The 19,962-nt window shown below is 39.4% G+C and overlaps 1 protein-coding gene across 1 annotated transcript in view; it reads right to left on the bottom strand.

The window, feature by feature from the left end:
• ADGRV1 (adhesion G protein-coupled receptor V1) overlaps positions 1-19,962 on the bottom strand; it is a 675,247-nt gene that overhangs the window by 526,993 nt on the left and 128,292 nt on the right. Inside the window, exons 33-39 of the mRNA XM_045285199.1 lie at positions 16,290-16,420; positions 15,050-15,149; positions 14,196-14,375; positions 13,409-13,572; positions 8,493-8,586; positions 6,457-6,535; positions 6,206-6,344 (exon numbers count right to left, since the gene is read on the bottom strand). Of these exons, the coding sequence (XP_045141134.1) occupies positions 6,206-6,344; positions 6,457-6,535; positions 8,493-8,586; positions 13,409-13,572; positions 14,196-14,375; positions 15,050-15,149; positions 16,290-16,420 (887 nt within the window). The remainder of the gene's footprint in view (positions 1-6,205; positions 6,345-6,456; positions 6,536-8,492; positions 8,587-13,408; positions 13,573-14,195; positions 14,376-15,049; positions 15,150-16,289; positions 16,421-19,962) is intronic.

The following is a 19,962-nucleotide window of genomic DNA, read 5'->3' on the forward strand; positions in this document are numbered from 1 at the left end:
GGACTGGGAAAATATCTTTAGCAATGAAACATCAAACAAAGGCCTTATTACTAACATCTACGATACTCTGCTAGCTTCCAAAAAGAAAAACTAATTGCCCACTGAAGAGGTGGGCAAAGGACCTGAACAGAAGTTTCACAAGGGCAGAAATCCAAATGGCCAATAAACATATGAGAAAATGTTCCCAATCAATAGGCATAAAAGAAATGCACAATTAAAATAATGAGATAACACCTAAAACCCTCAAAGATAGCCCAATTAAAAAAATCAGAAAGCAACAAGTGTTGGAGGGGCTGTGGTGAGATAGGAACTCTCATCCATTGCTGGTGGACCTGTAGGTATGTATAGCCGCTATGGAAATCGATTTGCTAATATCTAAAACAGATGGAAATTGAGCTTCCATAAGACCCAGCAATCCCCCTAATGGGCATATACCCAGAAGAGGCGAGAAACAAACCACAGCCAGACATCAGTGCTCCAATGTTCATCATGGCACAGTTCACAATTGCAAGGAGTTGGAAACAACCCAAATTTACATCAACAGACGAATGGATTAAAAAACTGTGATACATACAAATGGCTCACTGCTAAAAAGCAGTGAACGCATGAAGCACATTGCTGCATGGGAAAAACTGGAGGAAATTATGCTAAGGGAAGTGAGCCAAGCACAAAAGGGCAAGTACAACATGAATCCACTGAGGTAAGCTTTAAAAAAAAGCAAAAGGGACACAGGAAAAAATGCTACTGTACACAAACATATCTGGGGTGAGGTCCAGGTAGTATGGAAGGGGCCAGACCAAATTCCAGGGAAACATATGGTAGCCAATTAAAAAGGAGTGTGGGGGAAGAAAAAAACAGACATAGATAGCTGGGAAACAGGGAAGTAACCCACCCAAGGGGAAGGTATTGCTTCTATCTCCACAGGGAAAGAGGGACAAGACTTCAATCTGGTGATCCAAGATGTGAATGAGACATACCAGCAAGAAGCAGGGAACCAGTAGGGAAGTCTGAGGAGCTGACCTCAATCCCAACTACATGGCCCCACAGAAGAATTACTTCAGAGGACAAAACTGAAGCTAAAACTCAGGGAGAGGGACATGTCTGATCAGAGCACAGAGGAGCAAATGAAGGGGGAGGAAAAGGGAGTGGAGCACATCCTGGCCCACCAAGCCCTGAGGATGATATCCCTGCCCAGAGCAGCCAGTGCACAGTCAATGCACAGAGAGAACCTTATGACCAGCCCCACTCTGAGACACGACATCCCTCACTAACCCATAGCTCTACAGGGTACAACACTGGAGACAGTGTGGGAATTGCACCTGATCTCATCTCACCACACCGAGGCAAAACACGAAGGGTGTGTAACAGAACAGCAAGGCAAGCAGAGCAAGGAAGTCCCATGGGAATACCAAAAATAGACTTTGGGGCCAGGGCATGGCACCCCATCAGACCCGACCAGAAAATACTCCTAAAAGTCAACAAACAGACCTTTAACTATTACAGGATTTTCTTTTTTGTTACTGTTTTGTTGTTGGTGTTGTTATTGTTTTGTTTTCTTTTGCTGCTTTGTTTTGCTTTGTCTTGTTTTTTTGTGCACATTATTATCTCTGCAGGTGTATCTAGATAAGATAGGCAGGATAAACAATCTGGAGGAGAAAACAATGGGACCGACGGTCGGAGGGACATGGGAGAAGGGGGGGGGGGAGGAGTGGGTGTTAATAAACCCAGGGACTAGGGAACAACAAGTGATCCAAAATCAGTAGCAAAGAGGGCATCAGAGGCCTGGTAGGGCTAGATCAAGGGCAATGTAACCTAGAGGAATTACTGAAACCCAAATGAAGGCTGAGTATGATAGTAGGACAAAAGGACAGTAAAAGGAAATAGAGGAAAGAACTAGGAGACAAAGGGCATTAATAGAGTCTAAATACAGGCATGTACTTATATAAATATATTTATATATGATGATGGGGAAATAGACCTATGTGTATATATTTATAGGTTAAATATTAAGGTAGCAGATGGACATTGAGTCTCACTCAATGTGATCCCTCATTGCAAGAACACTTTGTCCTATTAAACTGGCATTCCATGATGCTCACCTTCCCTAGATGATAGCTGAAGACAAAGCAGGTGCATCAGCAAATGTGGTGAAGAAAGCTGATGGCTATCAAAAGATATAGCATCTGGGGTATTAAAGACTTGAAGATAAACAAGTGGCCATCTAGCTGAGAAGCAACAAAGCCCACATGGAAGAAGCACACCAGTCTGTGTGATCATGAGGTGTTGATAGGATCAGGTATCAGGCATCAAAGAAAAAAAATCATATCATTGTCAATGAGGGGGTGTGGGGAGTGGGGACCCAAAGCCCATCTGTAGGCAACCGGACATCCCTTTACAGAAGGATCTTGGGGAGGAGATGAGTCAGTCAGGGTGCAGTATAGCACCAATGAAACACACAACTTTCCTCTAGTACCTTAATGCTTGCTTCCTCCCCACTATCACAATCCCAATTCTACCTTACAAATCCAGCTATACCCGAGGATATAAACTGGTACAGACAGGAAGTGGAAACACAGGGAATCCAGGACGATGAACCCCTCAGGACCAGTGGTGAGAGTGGCAATACCAGGAGGGTGGATGGAAGGTGGGGTAGAAAGGGGGAGCTGACCACAATGATCTACATATGACCCCCTCCCTGGGTGTCAGACAACAGAAAAGTGGGTGAAGGAAGATATCGGACAGTGTAAGACATGAAAAAATAATAATTTATAAATTATCAAGGATTCGTGAGGGAGGAGGGGCCAGGTAGAGGGGGGGAAATGAGGAGCTGATAACAAAGGCTCAAGTAGAAAGAAAATGTTTTGAGAATGATGTTGGCAACAAATGTACAAATATGCTTGCTACAATGGATGGATGGATGGATGGATGGATTATGGTATGGGTTGTATAAACCCACAATAAAATGATTTATAAAAAAAAGTTGTAAGAGCCCCAAATAAAATGATTTATAAATAAATAAATAAAACGCCCATATGCAACAAAAGATTTAAGCAAAAGAGTAAACAAGAGTCCACAGATTTGGAAAAGATATTTAGCTGTGACATATGGACAAAGGACTAATTGCTAAACTCTACAGAATACTGCAAGCCTACAAGAAGAAAATAAATAAATAAATAACATTAAAAGGTGGGCTAAAGGCCTGAATAGACAATTGACAAAGGATGACACCCAAATAGCTAACAAGTACATGAGGAAATGCTCTCTTTAACTAGCCCTCCAGGAAAGCAAATTAAAACAGCGATGTGATATCAATTAAAACCCACAATCATAGCCCAATTTAAAAAGAGAACAACAAAAACTGCAGATATTGGAACGCTTTATGAGGCTGGTGGGCCTGCAAATACATACAATGACTGTGGAAAGTGATATGGAAATTCCTAAAACAGCTGTCAATAGAAATACCATAAGACCCAGCAACACCATTGCTGGGCATATACCCAAAAGAAATAAGAGACTGATCACGAACATGTGCTCAGACAGACATGTGCTCTCCCATGTTCACAGCAGCACAGTTCACAAGAGCAAGTTGGAAGCAGCCCATATTCTCATCAGTAGAAGAATGGCTAAAAAAAATTTGGTTTTTACACACAGTGGAATACTATGCATCCCTTAAAAAAGTGATAAAGCGATGAAATACCTCATGACATGGTGGGATCTGGAAAACACTATGCTGAGTGAAGTCAGTCCCTCCCAAAAGGACAAATACTGTATGATTCCACAGCTGTAGGAACGAGCAACAGGACGGACACACACTCAGGCTTTCAGGCCTCCCAGTCTGCTGACCAGGGTGGCCAGGCAGCTCAGAAGAGAGACTGACAGGTGCCTGTGACCCATGCACCTTCCTCTCTACGTGTGTAGCTTGAAGGTCACTTTGGCAGAAGGGTCCTCACATCACATCATCTGGGGTCAGATTATTGTGAGGGGAGAGGGAGGGTGACCGCCTAGTAGCTTCTCTGCAAAGCTATGACGAGGTTCCCCTGGACTGACAGACATTCCTATCAGAGGGAAGTGGGATACTGAAGGGAAAGTAAAGTCAGGAGTGGGGGAGGGAGCACGTACATCTGGGAGAAGACAAATGCACGTTTGGGGAGAAAAGTGGGGAGGATCGTTTTCCTAATGAGGGGAAAAATGACTAAAAACACTTTTAAGGACCCTGAATGGAGAGTATGCCTGATTATAGCATCTAATAAACCACCTTGGTCCAAGTTTCTGTACACCCCCTGGGACACATGTCATGTGCCATAGAACACCGAGACACTGAATTCTGGATCTTCAAACACACAACAAGCTTCAAAGGCCATGCCAGAGGGATACGATGTGGAAACCCTGCTAGGTGAACTAGATTCTACCTCAAACACACCTGCAATCTAAGGCCTTAAGACAAATTACATGGTCTGTGAAGAAGCGGAAGACAGCTATACCAAGAGCATTGAACTGTCAACAGGTGGGCTAACATTTACTTACTACTTCAGTGCCCTACTTGCTGTATTAAGATATGCATTATTCTGGCAGACCAGTGATTGACATTGTCAGTGGGTATTAGTGTAAGTTATGTCTGACAACCAATGCTCATTGCTTGTGCAAATACTGTCCAAGCATGTAAAGATTTATTATGTACAAGTGAAATAATCATGGTATTACAATATGTAGCTAACCAACACTTGTTCAATTCCCTCTGTCAATGGTGGTTTAAAATTAGTACCATAAACTAATCAGTAACACTATTAACAGAAGATTCTCATGCCCCGGGGAGATGATAAATAAGATTCTCTACCATAAATTAACAAAGAGGTCTCTAATGTGAATCAGCAGCAGATATAGATTCAGGAATGGATTTGGGGCCCCTATCTACAATATAAGAACAATTAGTTCTTATGACATGGCTCCTCCTCATATTTGCCCCCTTGAGGGAAACACAGGAGATATGGGTGCTATAACAAAGTGTGGTGAATAAATTAGATGGTGCCCGGCTATCAGATAAAATAGCATATTGGGTCTTAAAGGCTTTTTTCCAAACAAGTAGCCATCTACGTTACACATCAACTAAGTACACATGAAAAAAAGCCCATGAAATCCAAATCTGAAGAAGGAAATAGTATTGGAGCTTAAATTGTGAGATTCTAGTGTGCAGAAGACTATGAATAACAGTGGAAGCCAAAAATACATTTGCACGATCAACATTGGAAAAAAAGCTTCTTGTGATTTCCCTCTAACCATAATTGACAGATGGGAATAATCTTGTCACCAGACAGAGAGTATTGGAGAGATGTCTACAGTAGATGGAAAAGATACTGTTAAAATGGTTAAAACCTTGTCACTTGATCTCTCCTCGGACACACTTTGGTCTTGATCTGGTTTTGTTTGTTCGCTTCCATTTGAGGGTTTATTTTTGCTGTATTTTGTCATTGTTGGTAGCCTTCTTTAATCTTTGTTGTGTGTTTTTCTACGTTTTTATGTCTTTCAATATATGAGACCCAAGTCAGGTGAATTAATTGACACAACAATTAGAATAAGGATTCCTGGGGGGTTGGGGTAAAGGGGAGCTGATATCAAGGAGTTCAAGAAGAAGAAAATGGTTTGAATCTGATTTTGGTAGCAATTGCTAATACTGCTTATGTAATTAAACTATGGAATGATATGTCAGGATCAGCTCCTAATAAAATAGGAGCTTGGAAAAAGAGTAAACTAAAGAAATATAAGTATTAAAGTAAAAGAAGGAAGCATATATTTGGTTAAGGAATTAAAGGCCTGAAGACAGAAAATAAAATATATATAGGAACCTCACAGATGTTTCAGTGAATTAAGAAAAACAAATGTAAGAGATAAATTTTTCAAAACGCTTATGAAGAACATTTTAGCAAGATTAGCTGGTTAAATAAATTCTTTAACCCATTAAAAGCTTCTTCCAGTATTAAATATTGCAGTAAAATATCAACTAACCTTTATAATTCTAACTATATCTTTAAAATACGGAGAAAATTCATCTCACCACATGGAAGTCTTCTGAGGAAATTTACAGTGAGATATATAATACTTTATTCTTTTAATATTAATTTACTTCTACAGAACCTAACTCACTGTAATTTTGAAGGACTAATTAGACAATAATCTGTAAACATGATCTTTGATTGATCCTGAGTCCTACCATTGGGGCGAAGATATAATCCAGCCCCAGCTGTGCTTCCAAATTCTGTGCGTACACAAACAGTGACACGTGGCCAAGCGTTCCTCTGCTCCTCTGGGCGACCAGGGTTAAACTTCCCTGGGTTTCATTTACTTCAAACCTAGAAAAAAGTAAAGAGAATGCAGATGTTGTTTTTTTATGTACAACTTTATTTCACAGATGGTAAATCTTCTCAAGCCCAGAAAAGGATTCTTGCACAGTCTTAGGTTCACCTGCCATGCTGCCATTCAACAATCCCTCTGGCACCATCATTGGCATCAATAACAATCTGTGAAGTCAAGCCTTCTGTATCTGAAAACAGAACAAATGCAATAACATTTTAATATAAATGATTAACGAAAGCATTATTAGATGTAGAATATAAAAACAGACTTCATAATATGTAGATATTACCAACATTACTCCAAAGAGGCTGAAAATGTAAAGATATGAATGTTTATAACCTTAAAATGAGGAAAATTTTTGGTAACAATTGCCACTGATTGATAGAATATTAATCAACTGAGAACAGTATAATAAATAATGCACAAGTATGCTTATGGATTTTTTTCTATTTCCACAAGTTTCTTTTTGTTTTAATATTAGCATCACTGTTCTACATTATCAACGTATCAGGAGGGAAGGAAATTTGGCACATTTGAAAAGCAGAAAGAGAACAAGAAAATAAATAAGAAGAGAAAGCTAGTGGGGGCCCCAGAAAGAAACACCGATGGAAAAAGACGGGACTGAGGAGGAGAAGATTTGGTGGAACACAGAGATAAAGGCAGACACACGCTGCCCTAATCTAAGTGGGTGGACAAAAGTTGCTCATTTTGTGTTCTGTCCATCAATTTCAATATGTTACCGATACTCACTCTTGAAATCTTAAATAACTCTACTACTGCTTTAAAAAACAAAAGAAAAATTTCAACTGCCCTTTAGCTTTTAAATTTCAGAAGCTCTTCAACTTAGGTAACTGCCTGAATAGGGGGACTATAATTATTTCTAAAAAGAAGAGAACAAAATTGTTGAAAAAAGAAGAAATTTGGATTCATGCTTATCAGACCAGAAGCTACAAAGCACAGACTGTAACGTCGGGCCATGCCGACAGAATCCCAAGTCTAGCAGGTACTTACTACCTGTGGGGATTTGGACATGTGACTTATCCTCTCTGAGCTCCGGTTCCCTCATCTGTAAAATGGAGTAACATATGTGATAGTGATACTCATCTACAAAGGACTTAGAAAGGTGCCTCAACCTACAACAACTCTTCTAATGACTTCTTATCCTAATATGAAACAATATGAAGCATTTTGTTCGTTTTCTTAGAAGGAGACATGTTTATCTCTTATACCAATTGTTTCCTGTAAACCGTCTAGTTGCTGGAAGCATCTACTTCTTTTGCAAAATAACTGAAACTGTTTAAACGATATACTGGAAGCTGGTTGCTGCTTTTCAGTACTTTCCAGGTTCTCAGTGAACCTCGGAAATAAAACGAGGAGGCCCTCTTTCTTGGGACACGGCTCCTGATCACGCTTCCCCTCCCCTAACTTGTTTTCCTGGCCCCTCTGCTCAACACATCTTCTAACAATGGCAACGATATAGGCTCCCCTCAGTGCTCGCCACCTCCTCCCTCAGCTGGGCCATCACACCTAAGAGCTTCAGACAATTTGCCAAGAACACCAACTAGGAGTCTGTATTTTCACATGAGGAATGCCTCTTTTTAAAGACATCTGTACAAATCCTCAATTCTCAAATTTTACCTTTCAGTCTGTAATGAATTAACTGAGTCTTTTCTAAAAGCATGAAAAGAAAAAGACAAGAGGTCAAAAAGCAGTAGAGAATATAGCAGACAAACAAAAGCCCTTAGTAAATTGAGAAAACAAAACCATATGATAGTTGGAGCTCTAAGAAAACAGGTAATTAAACCGTAAAGAAAATGAAAAAAAAACGGCCATTGGTGGACTCAGTGATATCAAGAACTAATTCTATTCAAGGATTGAAAATCTGATTGTAAAGTAATTGTAAAATGTAAAGGCCAGCACATAATATTTCTTAAATACCTTTATATTCTCCAATGGAGAAAATTTAAATATATCATAGTCTTTGACTTAGAATACATATAAAAGGCTACACCATTTTCACACATCGCTCAAACTAACATACTTCATCACCATAGCCCTTGTTTTAAACATATTAAATATATAATATATCTGATGTTAGTGGGGGAAAAAAGAAACAGAAAACAAAAGCAAAACAAAGCTCATACCCAGTCTCGGAGGGAATGAAGTGAAAGGAGCCATGGCAAGTTCAACGTAAGTTAAATTCACCAAGAAATATTCTTCCAGCTCTGGCACATCATCCTATAAAACACACACCCATTTTTTAAAAAAGACCCAATATATGCTTTCAAAATGACCTCTTTTACAGCTGCTTTTAAATTATCTCAAAGGTTATAGAGAAAGTATAAAATGGAAAAATACAGTTGAAAATATTTAAATTTGTGTTAAGAATTCACATGAAAACAAGCGAATACCTGGCTGTGTTACGAGTTTGGACCATAATAAACTAATACAGTATCTTTCTTTCTTTTTTTTTTAACCTGTTCCACTGCAGCCAAATTGATTGTGACCCACATTGGCCCGCAGGACAGAGTAAAAACTGCCTCATCGGGTTTCCAAGGCTAGCTATTGCTACAGAAGCAGATAGCTACTTTTTTCTCCCACATAGCAGTTGGAAAATTCAACCCACTGACCTTTTCATTAGCAGGCTACCGTGTTACCCACTGTACCACAGGGCTCTCATCTTGTCTAGACAAATATAATATGAAAAGAGCCCTGGAGATGCAGTGGCCTAAGCACTGAGCTGCTAATTGAAAGGCCAGTGGTCAACCCACCAGCCACTCTGCAGGAAAAAGATTTACCGTCCTGGAAGCCCAGTGGAGTGGCTCTGCTCTCTGCTATAGGATCACCATGAGTGGGAGTCAACGTGATGGCCATGGGTGAGTAATAAAATATGTAAACCAATTTGATAAGCATATATTAATAATATATTTTAAATATAATAAGCTAAAAAATAAAAGCACCTTATCTTACATATCCAATGTTTAGAATAAGAGACAGAAAAGGCTTTCCATGAAAAAAGTGTAGCTTTTTGGTATGGGCTGCATTGTGTCTTCTCAAAATATGTAATGAGCCCACATTTACAGAAGGTTACGGATGACAGTGACACCCCAACATCCATTTGCAGACACACCCCCCCCACACACACACATAAAGTAAGCTTTTATTGAATTCCTAGTGATGATTAACCAAGGATAAAGATAATCTTGGGCTCAGGCAGAGCACATTTGGAGAACAGATGACCTCCACCCCTCTCCAGTAGCCTAGGGAGGGGCAGTCTCTCTTGGCGGCCTGCCTATGAGTGTCCTTGATGGAGATTATCCTACTAGGGACTGTCCAGGGGGTTGCATAGTCACCAGTCATGCCCTATCAGTCTTGCCTTAACTGCCTTGATAGAAATGCCCCCAGCCAATTTTGTATATATGTGCCCCAATCATTGCCTTGGTCCTGCTTCTGTGGTCCCACCTGTAACTGTGATGTACCACGTATACTCGAGTATAAGCCGAGTTTTTCAGGACATCTTTAATGCAGTTTTTGTGGTAAAATTAGATGCCTCTGTGGATATTTGGGTCAGTTTATACTCAAGTAGATGCGGTATTTATCTGCCACCAATCACGAATATGTGACAGTTCCCTTTGGTCCATGCCTTATTTAACTAGTGTCCTAACTACGAATTCTGGGATGTGCTAATGGCCTCCCTCATCTCGATGATGTGCCTCTGCCTTTGTGTTGTCTTCGTCCCTTTTAAGATGTAATAAATGCTCTCCTCAAATTATAACCAAAAAAAGTGTGCTGAAATGCTAACCTGGACATCTGTCTAGAAATACAGGTTTTATATGATTTAATAATGATATGCCTCCATGTGGGAAATTAAAATGATGACAAACACATTCTTTGAACTATTTCATGTAATCGAATAACATGAGTCACAGAATCAGTAAGGGACAAAATAGCACATCTATTATTTCCATTTTGTACTCTCTGATTTTGTCATATTTTCTGCTGTTTGGGCTACAATATTGTGGCAGTTAGTATCTGTGAATCCAAATCAATAATTTTTGTGAGAATTAAATAGCAATGAAAGGAAATGAAGGAGAAAATTCAAAACAAGCTTATTCTCAGTTACTAATAAAATTGTGAATAAGAATAAAATTCCATATAGAAACAATGTTGTGCTTAGTATTCATATAGTCTAAGAACTATTACATTTGAACAATCTAACTGTATCAGTATTAATATATGACTGAAGTGACAACTCGCCTTCCTGAAGGTTTTGTGGTCTGCTAAGGAGAGGTCATGGAGAGGAGGGTGACACGATGAGTCACCAACAACCCCAGGGGGGCCACTGCCTACCACCCCACATGTACTGTTTTAAAAACCTCTCAGAAATACATTTAGACAGCTAAGTCACGGATTTCTAAAGACATAAGAATATGAAAATGCATTTAAAACAGCAATTTTAGTGAGCAGTCATCAACTTTCCTGCAATCACATTGATACTAACAGCCTCTAGTAAGTTTCTCACATCGCTCATCTAACCAGTGCAACCCACGAAGCTTCTGGCCTCCCTAGCTTTACGACGCCCTAACGGAGTAACCAGAATGCTTCCTTAGACTCTAAACGAATGCTGCCCTAAGGAAATTTTCTGTATCGTAAGATTGTTCTCTAATAAAGTACATAATGGCACACCAGCTTTTCTGAACTAAAACAAAAACTCTGATGATATTCAAAGAGGGAGAAAATGTAAATAAATGAACAAATATGAACTGATTTAACGGCATTAGCAGGGAAATAATAAATGAATTCACCAGGTGTCTAGAGATAATAGTTGTATCTAAATTGTTATATCTAAAGTATCTAATCTCATCCTAAAAGCTGAGCAATTAAAAAGAAACACCTTAAAATATCGGACAGGTGTAGGCTATATGAAATGTTATGTCTTAAAATGAAAAGTTGTCTGTAGTTAAACATGGCTGCTAATAATATGCTCGAAAACTCAAACCAAACTCTCCGCCAGCTAGTCCATTGTGACTCATCACATTACTGGGCAGAGTAGAACTACTGGAAACCTTCATGTAGTGGAAAGTCTCATCTTTCTCCCTTAGAGCAGCTGGTGGTTTTTGATCTGATGACCTTGTGGTTAGCAGCCCAACACCTATTCCATCAGTTTCTGATTTATATGTGGCTAACCCCAGTTTTAGTGTCGTAATAACTTGAGAGTTTGACTATTCAAAGTCATTTGACTCTGCAGACCATAATACATTTTTGGATGATCTTGAGAAGCATGGGAATTCCAGAAGACTTTATTGTGCTCATTCGAAACGAATACACAGATCAAGGGGCAGTTATACAAAAAGAACAAGGGGCTGTGGCGTGGTTTAAAACCAGGAAAAGTATGCATCAGGGTTGTATCCTTTCACCATGCATGTTCAATCTGCATGCTGAGGAAATCATCAGAGAAACTGGATTATATAAAGGATCCAACAAGATGGATTCAGGATTGGCTACCAACAATATGGTATCAGAATTGGAGGAAGGCTTATTAAAAACCTTCTATATGTAGATGACACAACAGTGCTTGCTGAAAGTGCGGACTTGAAACACTTGCTGATAAAGATCAAGGATTTTAGCCTTCAGTATCAATTAAAACTCAGTGTAAAGACCCAAATCCTTACAAATGGACCGATCGGTAGTATCATGATAAGTGTAGAAAAGGTTCACGTCAAGGATTTTACTTTACTTGGATCTGCAGTCAATGCTCACACAAGAAACAGTGAAGAAGTCCAATGACAAGTTGTTCTTATTGTTATTAGTTGTGACTGAGCCAGCTCTGATACATAGCAACCCTATGCACGACAGAATGAAACACTGCGTGGTCTTGTGCCTTGTTCCCATGCCTCAGCCCACTGATGCAGCAACTGGGTCAATCTATCTTGTCCAGGGCCTTCCTATTTTTTACCATCTTCCACTTTACCAAGCATGATGTCCTTCACCAGGGACTGATGGCTCCTGAGAATGTGTCCAAAGTATGTAAGACCAAATCTTGCCATCATTGCCTCTAAGGAGCAGCAACCGGGCCTTACTTCTTTCAAGACAAGTTGGTTTGTCCTTTTAGCAGTCCATGGTACTTTGAATATTCTTCTCCAGCACCACAATCCAAATCACTGATTCTTCTCCGGTCATCCTTAATCGACGTCCAACTTTCACATGCAAACAATGCACTGGAGAGTACCCGGGGTTGGGTAAGGAACACCTTAGTCCTCAAAGTAACATCTTTGCTCTTCAATACTCTAAAGGAGTCTTGTACACCAGACTTACCTAATGGAATATGAATTTGGATCTCTTAACTGCTGCTTCCATGAATCTTGATTGTGGATCCAAGCTGATTTTAAACCATTCAGCATCCCCTTGTTCTTTTTGTATAACTGCCTCTTGAACCATGTACATGTTCGTAATGAGCTCTATGAAGCGTTCGGTAATTCCCATTCTTCTCAAGGTTATCCATAGTTCATTAGGGCTGAATGCCTTTGCATAGTCAATACCTTAGGTAAATTTGCACAAATTTAGAGTATTTAAAATCCTCTTTAGAGTATTTAAAAGCAAGAATATTACTTTGAAAACTAAGGTGCACTTGATCCAAGCCATGGTATTTTGCACTGCCTCATACACATATGAAAGTGGACATTGAATAAGGTAAAATGAAGAAGAATCAATACTGGGGAAGAATATTAAAAGTACCAGGAACTGCTAAAAGGACAACCAAATCTGTCTTGGAAGAAGTAAAGCCACATTGTTCCTTAGAGGTTCATCTGAGGTACTTTGGGCAGATTGCAGTAGAAATCTGTCCCAGGAGAAGGACATCACGCTTGGTAAAGTGGAGGGGCCATGAAGGAGAGGAAGGTCCTCAGGAGATGAACGGACACGGGGGCGCCAGTGATGGACTCAAGCACAGGAACGACTGAGGACGGTGCAGGGCATTCCGTGTTTCCTTCTGATACGCACAGGGTCACTGTGGGTCAGAATGACTTAATGGTACATAACAACAAGAACCTGCGAGCTTTACCTCAAGTATGGTAATGTTGATGGCTGCTGATGTTTCCCCTTCTTCTAAAATCAGGAAGCCAACGACAGGCACAAAATCCACGTCTGGCTCTGCTATATTTCCTTCCGTTTGATTTTTCAGACTCAACATTCCAGGAACTGTGGTATACGTGACATTGATAACTCCTAATTGAATTTGAAGGGAAAAAAAGATTTTAACTATCTAAATTTATAAAATAATTATAATATCACACTGTGTTCTTTTGGGCTTTCCTGAAGGTACCTCTAGTGGAATATAGGACTTGCCCAATGGCTCCCCCTTCTGAGATCCACAGCCTTTGCCCAGTAACAGCTTAGTGGCTTCCCACTGGGCTACTAACACTTCTAGACTCAATTCAGCTGGGTGACTAGGCTAGGGCAATTTTACAAGGTAAAAGTAATACTACGACACACAGGTCAAAGGCTAAATCTAGGCTTTCTAAGTTTCTGCTTGCTCTCTTGTCCCTCTGCTGGTCCCAGGAGAAGGCTGCGAAATCCATGGAGGAGAGTTATCCCCTAGCCAAGTCTGGCCTATCCAAACAGACCCACAGACAGTCACAGGATGCCGAGCTTTATGATTGTTATATGAATATCGATGGCGACAAGATATATTCTTTAAACTGTTCAGTAATGAATGCTGAACACAACGAGTTAATATTCTTTTTCTTTCCTGTGCCTGATATATTTCAGGAATAATTTTCAAGCACACAGGTAAAATGTTACCAAAAGCACCTCCCTAGTAACGCTAGTCAATTTACAGTAATACAAACCTAAAGATCCAAATTCCCTGTTGATGAAAAGCTGGATAGTTGTGTTAGCCTCTTCTACTAAAATGAACCTTGATGAAAGAGCAAAATTCAAAACTCCATGTGGTTCATCACTGGCTTCCACTGTGAGCACAGCTGCGTATCCTTGAGCATCAAGCAAAGCCATTCCTGCTGGTGGAATTCCTACAAATGTCAGGAACCGGGTCAGGAAATCTGACAGTGATGTGGCGTTAACCTTCTAAATACTTAAAATACAACCACCTGCTCTCACATGCTGTAGGAACCATAGAGCCATCCTTACATGCTATCGGAACCAAGAAAGTGCTTCTATTCACTGTTACGTTAGTTATCTTCCAGTTGATAAACAGTGCTGACATTTTCTTTCCCTTTTTATAGACAGCAAATTATGAACGCTCTCACTTCAGTTATTATTGTCATTCTTTCACATATTGGTCATAAGTGAGCAATAGACAATGAAGAAACTGAGGAGTGTGCCCAGGTTATTTTATTGGATCTGAATTATTCAGGTAATTGCACAATATGATTAGATATTATAATATATAATTTATCTTAGATCATTAATTTCTAAATAAAACCACCTTCATTAATGTATCTTATTCTATTAGTAAATACTTGACAGCACTTATATCGGGATTTCCCCCCCATAACTCATAAATATAAATATTTTTATTAAGTTGATTTTAACAATATTTATATAGAACAGGAAATGTTTAAAATAAAACATTTTGGTCTCATTGTATCTATTTTATACATATAGAGACAGTAACTGTTATATACTCTTTTTTTGAAAAGAGTATTATCCTAGAAAGATTATTTTAAACTTAGTTCTAGATTACCTTGTGTCCTGACGTCATACAGAATGACTTGGTATACTTCTTTCTCCTCAGGAATGTTGTCATCCAACAAATGCACACGTATCGTTTGATTCAAAGACCCCTATGTCAAACAGAAAGAAATCCATACCTCCTATTTTTGCAGAACACGGCAATCTGCTGCTTAGATTAGCTTAAAAAATTGAATGTCCAAACAGATTTTCATTTAAACTAAGAGTTCTGTGGCTTAAAAAAAAAAAACTAAAATGAAATCCAGTCACTCATGGGAAACCACGCTTAGCGTGAATAGATGCTAAAGTAGAAGATCTTATATGCTGAACTAATGAATTCAGATTTTATCCAGTGAGCCATGCGACTACTAAAAGATCCAGACAGGACAATCAGATGTAAAGATTCCTAGGACACTCGTAAGTACAAAATGCTGGAGCAAGGAAAAGAAATTCAGTGTAGCAGGGCAACCAGTCACCAGAGTCCAAAATAGTACTTAAGGCAGAAGGCAGCAGGGACCTGTTTCCAGGTTGGGGCCGTGGAAATGGACACAAGAAGAATTCAATGCAGTATGCAAGAAGAAGAAAGAAGGAAGGAATAATTATACTGTGGTGGTGTGATTTATAGTCAAGAAATGCTTATTTTAGGTATTTCTTTCCAATAGCTTCCTTTCAAAATATCCCACAGTCCCTAAACAGAACCTTAAAAACCGAGTGTACACAGGACTTAGCATGGCTTTTCTTTGAGCGCTCTGCCCACTGCTGTTGGGTCTTCAAGGCTCCCATGAAGAGTACGAGACCCTTTCGTCACCTCCCGCATGGCAGACGAGTAGTCAACATAGCTTGTATCCCATAAAGCGAAACCAGACAAAGCTGGAAGCAGAGTGAGACAGAAACCTGACAGAGAAGATAAATTCAAACACTGGCCACTCAGCACCAGAAAGGTGTCAAGACCGCACCCGGACAAAGGCAGTCAAATGGCAAGGTTTGCGAAAACAAGGCAGGCCTTGGAGTTCCGGCTTTCGCAGGTTTCCCTGCCCAAAGTCCACGTGTTCTGTTTCCCTCAGGGCAATCTACCAGAGCATATGCAGAAAAACAACATCCTTTCTCAAGGCTTAGATTCCCAAGCAAACAATCTGTCTTCTCATCAGTCCCCTTTAATCTTCCATTACACAAGGAGGTTTCTTTGTCTTTAAAATTTCATGTTTCCTCTAGATTATCTGTGTGGTGAGACTACTCCTCCACCCCCGCATTACCTCAGAAAAGAAGAGTTGTCCAGTAAAGTTAGCAAAATTGAGTTCTAGATTTTGTCCAATAATTTTCCAATTAATAGTAACATTTCCTCGACCAGGGGGTGTTCTTAACACATGGAACAGCAAAATTTCTCCTGCAAGTAAAATGTATAGATTGATAAATGCTCAATGAAAAACTGAACGTAAGATCAGAAGTAAAACCCAAATCCCAAACATGCAGTGATGGCAGCACCTTTTCCAAGGACATTATAAGCTCAGTTTTGACTTTTCTAAAAGCTTTATACATGATACATGCTTATGGTTTATTAACACAGGGTTCCCACTTCTAAATGCTTGCATTTAGTACATCTCCCAGAAGTTCAACATGTAAGAGTTACAAAAGCACACGCTAAAATGGGAAACACAAACTTATATACACTCCAAAACATGCACCAGAACATGAATGTTCTGAAAGTTAAATCCTCATGGTCAAAGCTAGTAACAGCACAAGTAAACTCTTCCTTCACTGCTCAAAAGAACACAAATTCCTTACACTGAGAGGCAATGTGATTTTACACAATGCATGCATTAAAATGCTTGCAAATACCTGAAAATCACATTTATTTAGATTGTCACTTACATATACCATCAATGATTTTGTTTTATAAAAAGAAATATAAAGGAAAGATGTCAAAGCTACACATCAACATCTACAATTTCACCAGAGTTTCAGTTATCCCTCCTGGATAAGATACCCTTTCAGGTCTCCTAGAGACTTTCCATCTCAGGCTTTTATTCCCAGGTAAAACTCGGCAAAATCATGGATGAAAATCATGATAGTCATTTTTTTTTTAATTGCTAAAAGTAGAAAGTAAGTTTCTATGGAATATTGCTAATGGCTATGTGACTTGCTTAAAATATGCTCAATTTATAATTCTTATATGATAATGAAGATAAGTAAAAACATACTAATGAACTATGTGGTCAAAACACATTTTTTATTATGAATAGTAAAGGGAATGATTTTTTAAAAGCTTGGAAGTACACATCCTTATTAAAATTCTGTAGCATTAGTACATAGTTGAAACCACAACTATTCACCTAAAAGCACTATCTTTACTTAAGCAAAGTCTTTTGCATCTACAAATAAACACTTATAGCTAACACTTTTAAACAAGGCACACAAAATAACACAATGGAATATAAACATCTCTATCAAAAAAAAATACTGTAACCACTACAATGTTTAAATTGGTCATGAGATTCTATGATGCTCACCTTCCCGACACAACCGCTGAAGACAAAGCGGGTGAATAAGCAAATGTGGTGAAGAAAGCTGATGGTGCCCAGCTATCAAAAGATATAGCGTCTGGGGTCTTAAAAGCTTGAAGGTAAACAAGCGGCCATCTAGCTCAGAAGGAACAAAGTCCACATGGAACAACATATCAACCTGTGTGATCACGAGGTGTCGAACGGATCACTGAAGACAAATGGGTGCATAAGCAAATGTGGCGAAGAAAGCTGATGGTGCCCAGCTATCAAAAGATATAGCGTCTGGGGTCTTAAAAGCTTGAAGGTAATCAAGCGGTCATCAAGCTCAGAAGCAACAAGCCCACATGGAAGAAGCACACCAGCCTATGCAACCACGAGGTGTCGAAGGGATCAGGTATAAGGCATCATCAGAACAAAAAATTTTACCATAGTGAATGATGGGGGTAGTGCGGAGTGGAGATCCAAAGCCCATTAGTAGGCCACTGGAGATCCCCTTGCAGAGGGGTCTCGGGGAGGAGATGAGCCAGTCAGGGTGCGATGTAACAACGATGAGAAATACAACTTTCCTCTAGTTCCTAAATGTTTCCTCCCCGCTCCCACTACCATGACTCAAATTCGACCTTGCAAGTCTGGCTAGACCAGAGGATGTACACTGGTACAGATAGGAACTGAAAATACAGGGAATTCAGGGCAGATGAGCCCTATAGGACCAGTGGTGTGAGTGGCAAAACAGGGAGGGTAAAGGGAGAATGGGTAGGAAAGAGGGAACCGATTACAAGGAACTATATGTGACCTCCTCCCTGGGCGACAGACAACCGAAAAGTGGGTGAAGGGAGACGTCGGACAGGGCAAGATATGACAAAATACTAATTTATAAACTATCAAGGGCTCATGAGGGAGAGGGGGGAGTGAATGAGGACCTAATGTCGGGGTTTAAGTGGAGAGAAAATGTTTTGAGAATGATGTACAAATGCGCTTTACACAATTGATGTGTGTATGGATTGCGATAACAGTTGTATGAGCCCCTAATAAAATGTTTTAAAAAAAACAATGACATAAAAAAAGAAAAGCCTGTAAAAAAAAAATTGGTCATGAGAAAATCAAAAAATAAAAGAAATCATTTCTAAAATAAAATAGCATTGGTAAATTAATTTAGGGACCGGTTTAATGTCAATTTCTAAAAATAACAAAATAAGTGTTTATCATAACTTTAAGCACACACAATGTCAGTGCAGCACTCTTTTGGAGAGGTGAATCAAAGAAAGATTTCTAAATAAGATTGCCTCCACCACGTCAACATTCAATGCGTGTACTTTTTTTTACTGTTCCAAAGCAACCGAAAAAATTAGCCACTACATCAGTAAACTACATCTTCGGGTTATTTATTTGTTTGTTTCAACCAAACAATAGAGGGGCCAGCAAGAGAGCAATAACACTAGTAAGGTAGAATAACCAATCATATAAGGTCAAAGGGGCAGCATTTACCCGAGGGCAAAGTTCAGGAGGTTTCAAAGTGGAGAAATGGAAATAGGAACCACTGGGAAGGAAGTGGTGGTACATTGAGGGGCTGCAATGAAGGCGCTGAAACCAAATGCATAGAATCACTGATGTAAAACTGTTTATCTGCGATGTAAACCTTCACCAAATTCAGTTAAAACAACATGTAGACACTGCTCATTAGGAACCAGATTTTCCAATGTTTAGGATAGAACTGCTTCAAACGACTGGCTATAAATTGTCAGCATACCATTTAAATTTTTATACTTGTATCTCTCATATGGTCCTTCCTGAAACTCTAGTCTCCACACTGAACAGCATGCCAATTTTTTATAGGACAGGTGCACATTGAACAATAAGGGTTTATTACTGAAGAACGGTAAGGAGACATAGAGTTTAGGGTGTCAAGGTTTTTAACTTTTTTAAAAAAATCACAAAGTCTGGTGATAGATCAAAAGAAAACTGTGGACTTTTTTCAAGTGCTAAAAATGCAAGGAGTGCACCTTGGCATAAGAACAAGGTGCAGGTCAGTAAAGCTCTATGTTGAAAAGCAACCTGTAATCACAGCTATTCAAAATACAATGCCTGTAAGGTTGCACACAGAGATGTGAGTATAAATCCATGCATGATAAGGTGAAAATTAACATGCTCCTGAGAGAGAGGAAAAATCAAGTCCTCCTACAAACTTACTATGTGTTACAGTTCAAATACTTAAAGTCTAATGTTTTTATTGTTAGGGCTCATCCACTCAGTTATGACCCATAAAGTCTGATACTTAATAAATATCACTTGTATAAGTCTAGGTCCTTTAGAGAAACAACTCCACAGCAACTCATTTATAAGAGAGTTTTATGTAAAGAAAGTGTGCATCACGAAAACATCCCAACCCAATGCTGCCCAAGCCCACAAGTCCAACATTAACCCATTA

This window comes from Echinops telfairi, unplaced genomic scaffold (assembly GCF_000313985.2).
Source record: "Echinops telfairi isolate 266 unplaced genomic scaffold, ASM31398v2 ScPeMD7_7469;HRSCAF=8507_1, whole genome shotgun sequence".
Taxonomy (NCBI): Eukaryota; Metazoa; Chordata; class Mammalia; order Afrosoricida; family Tenrecidae; genus Echinops; species Echinops telfairi.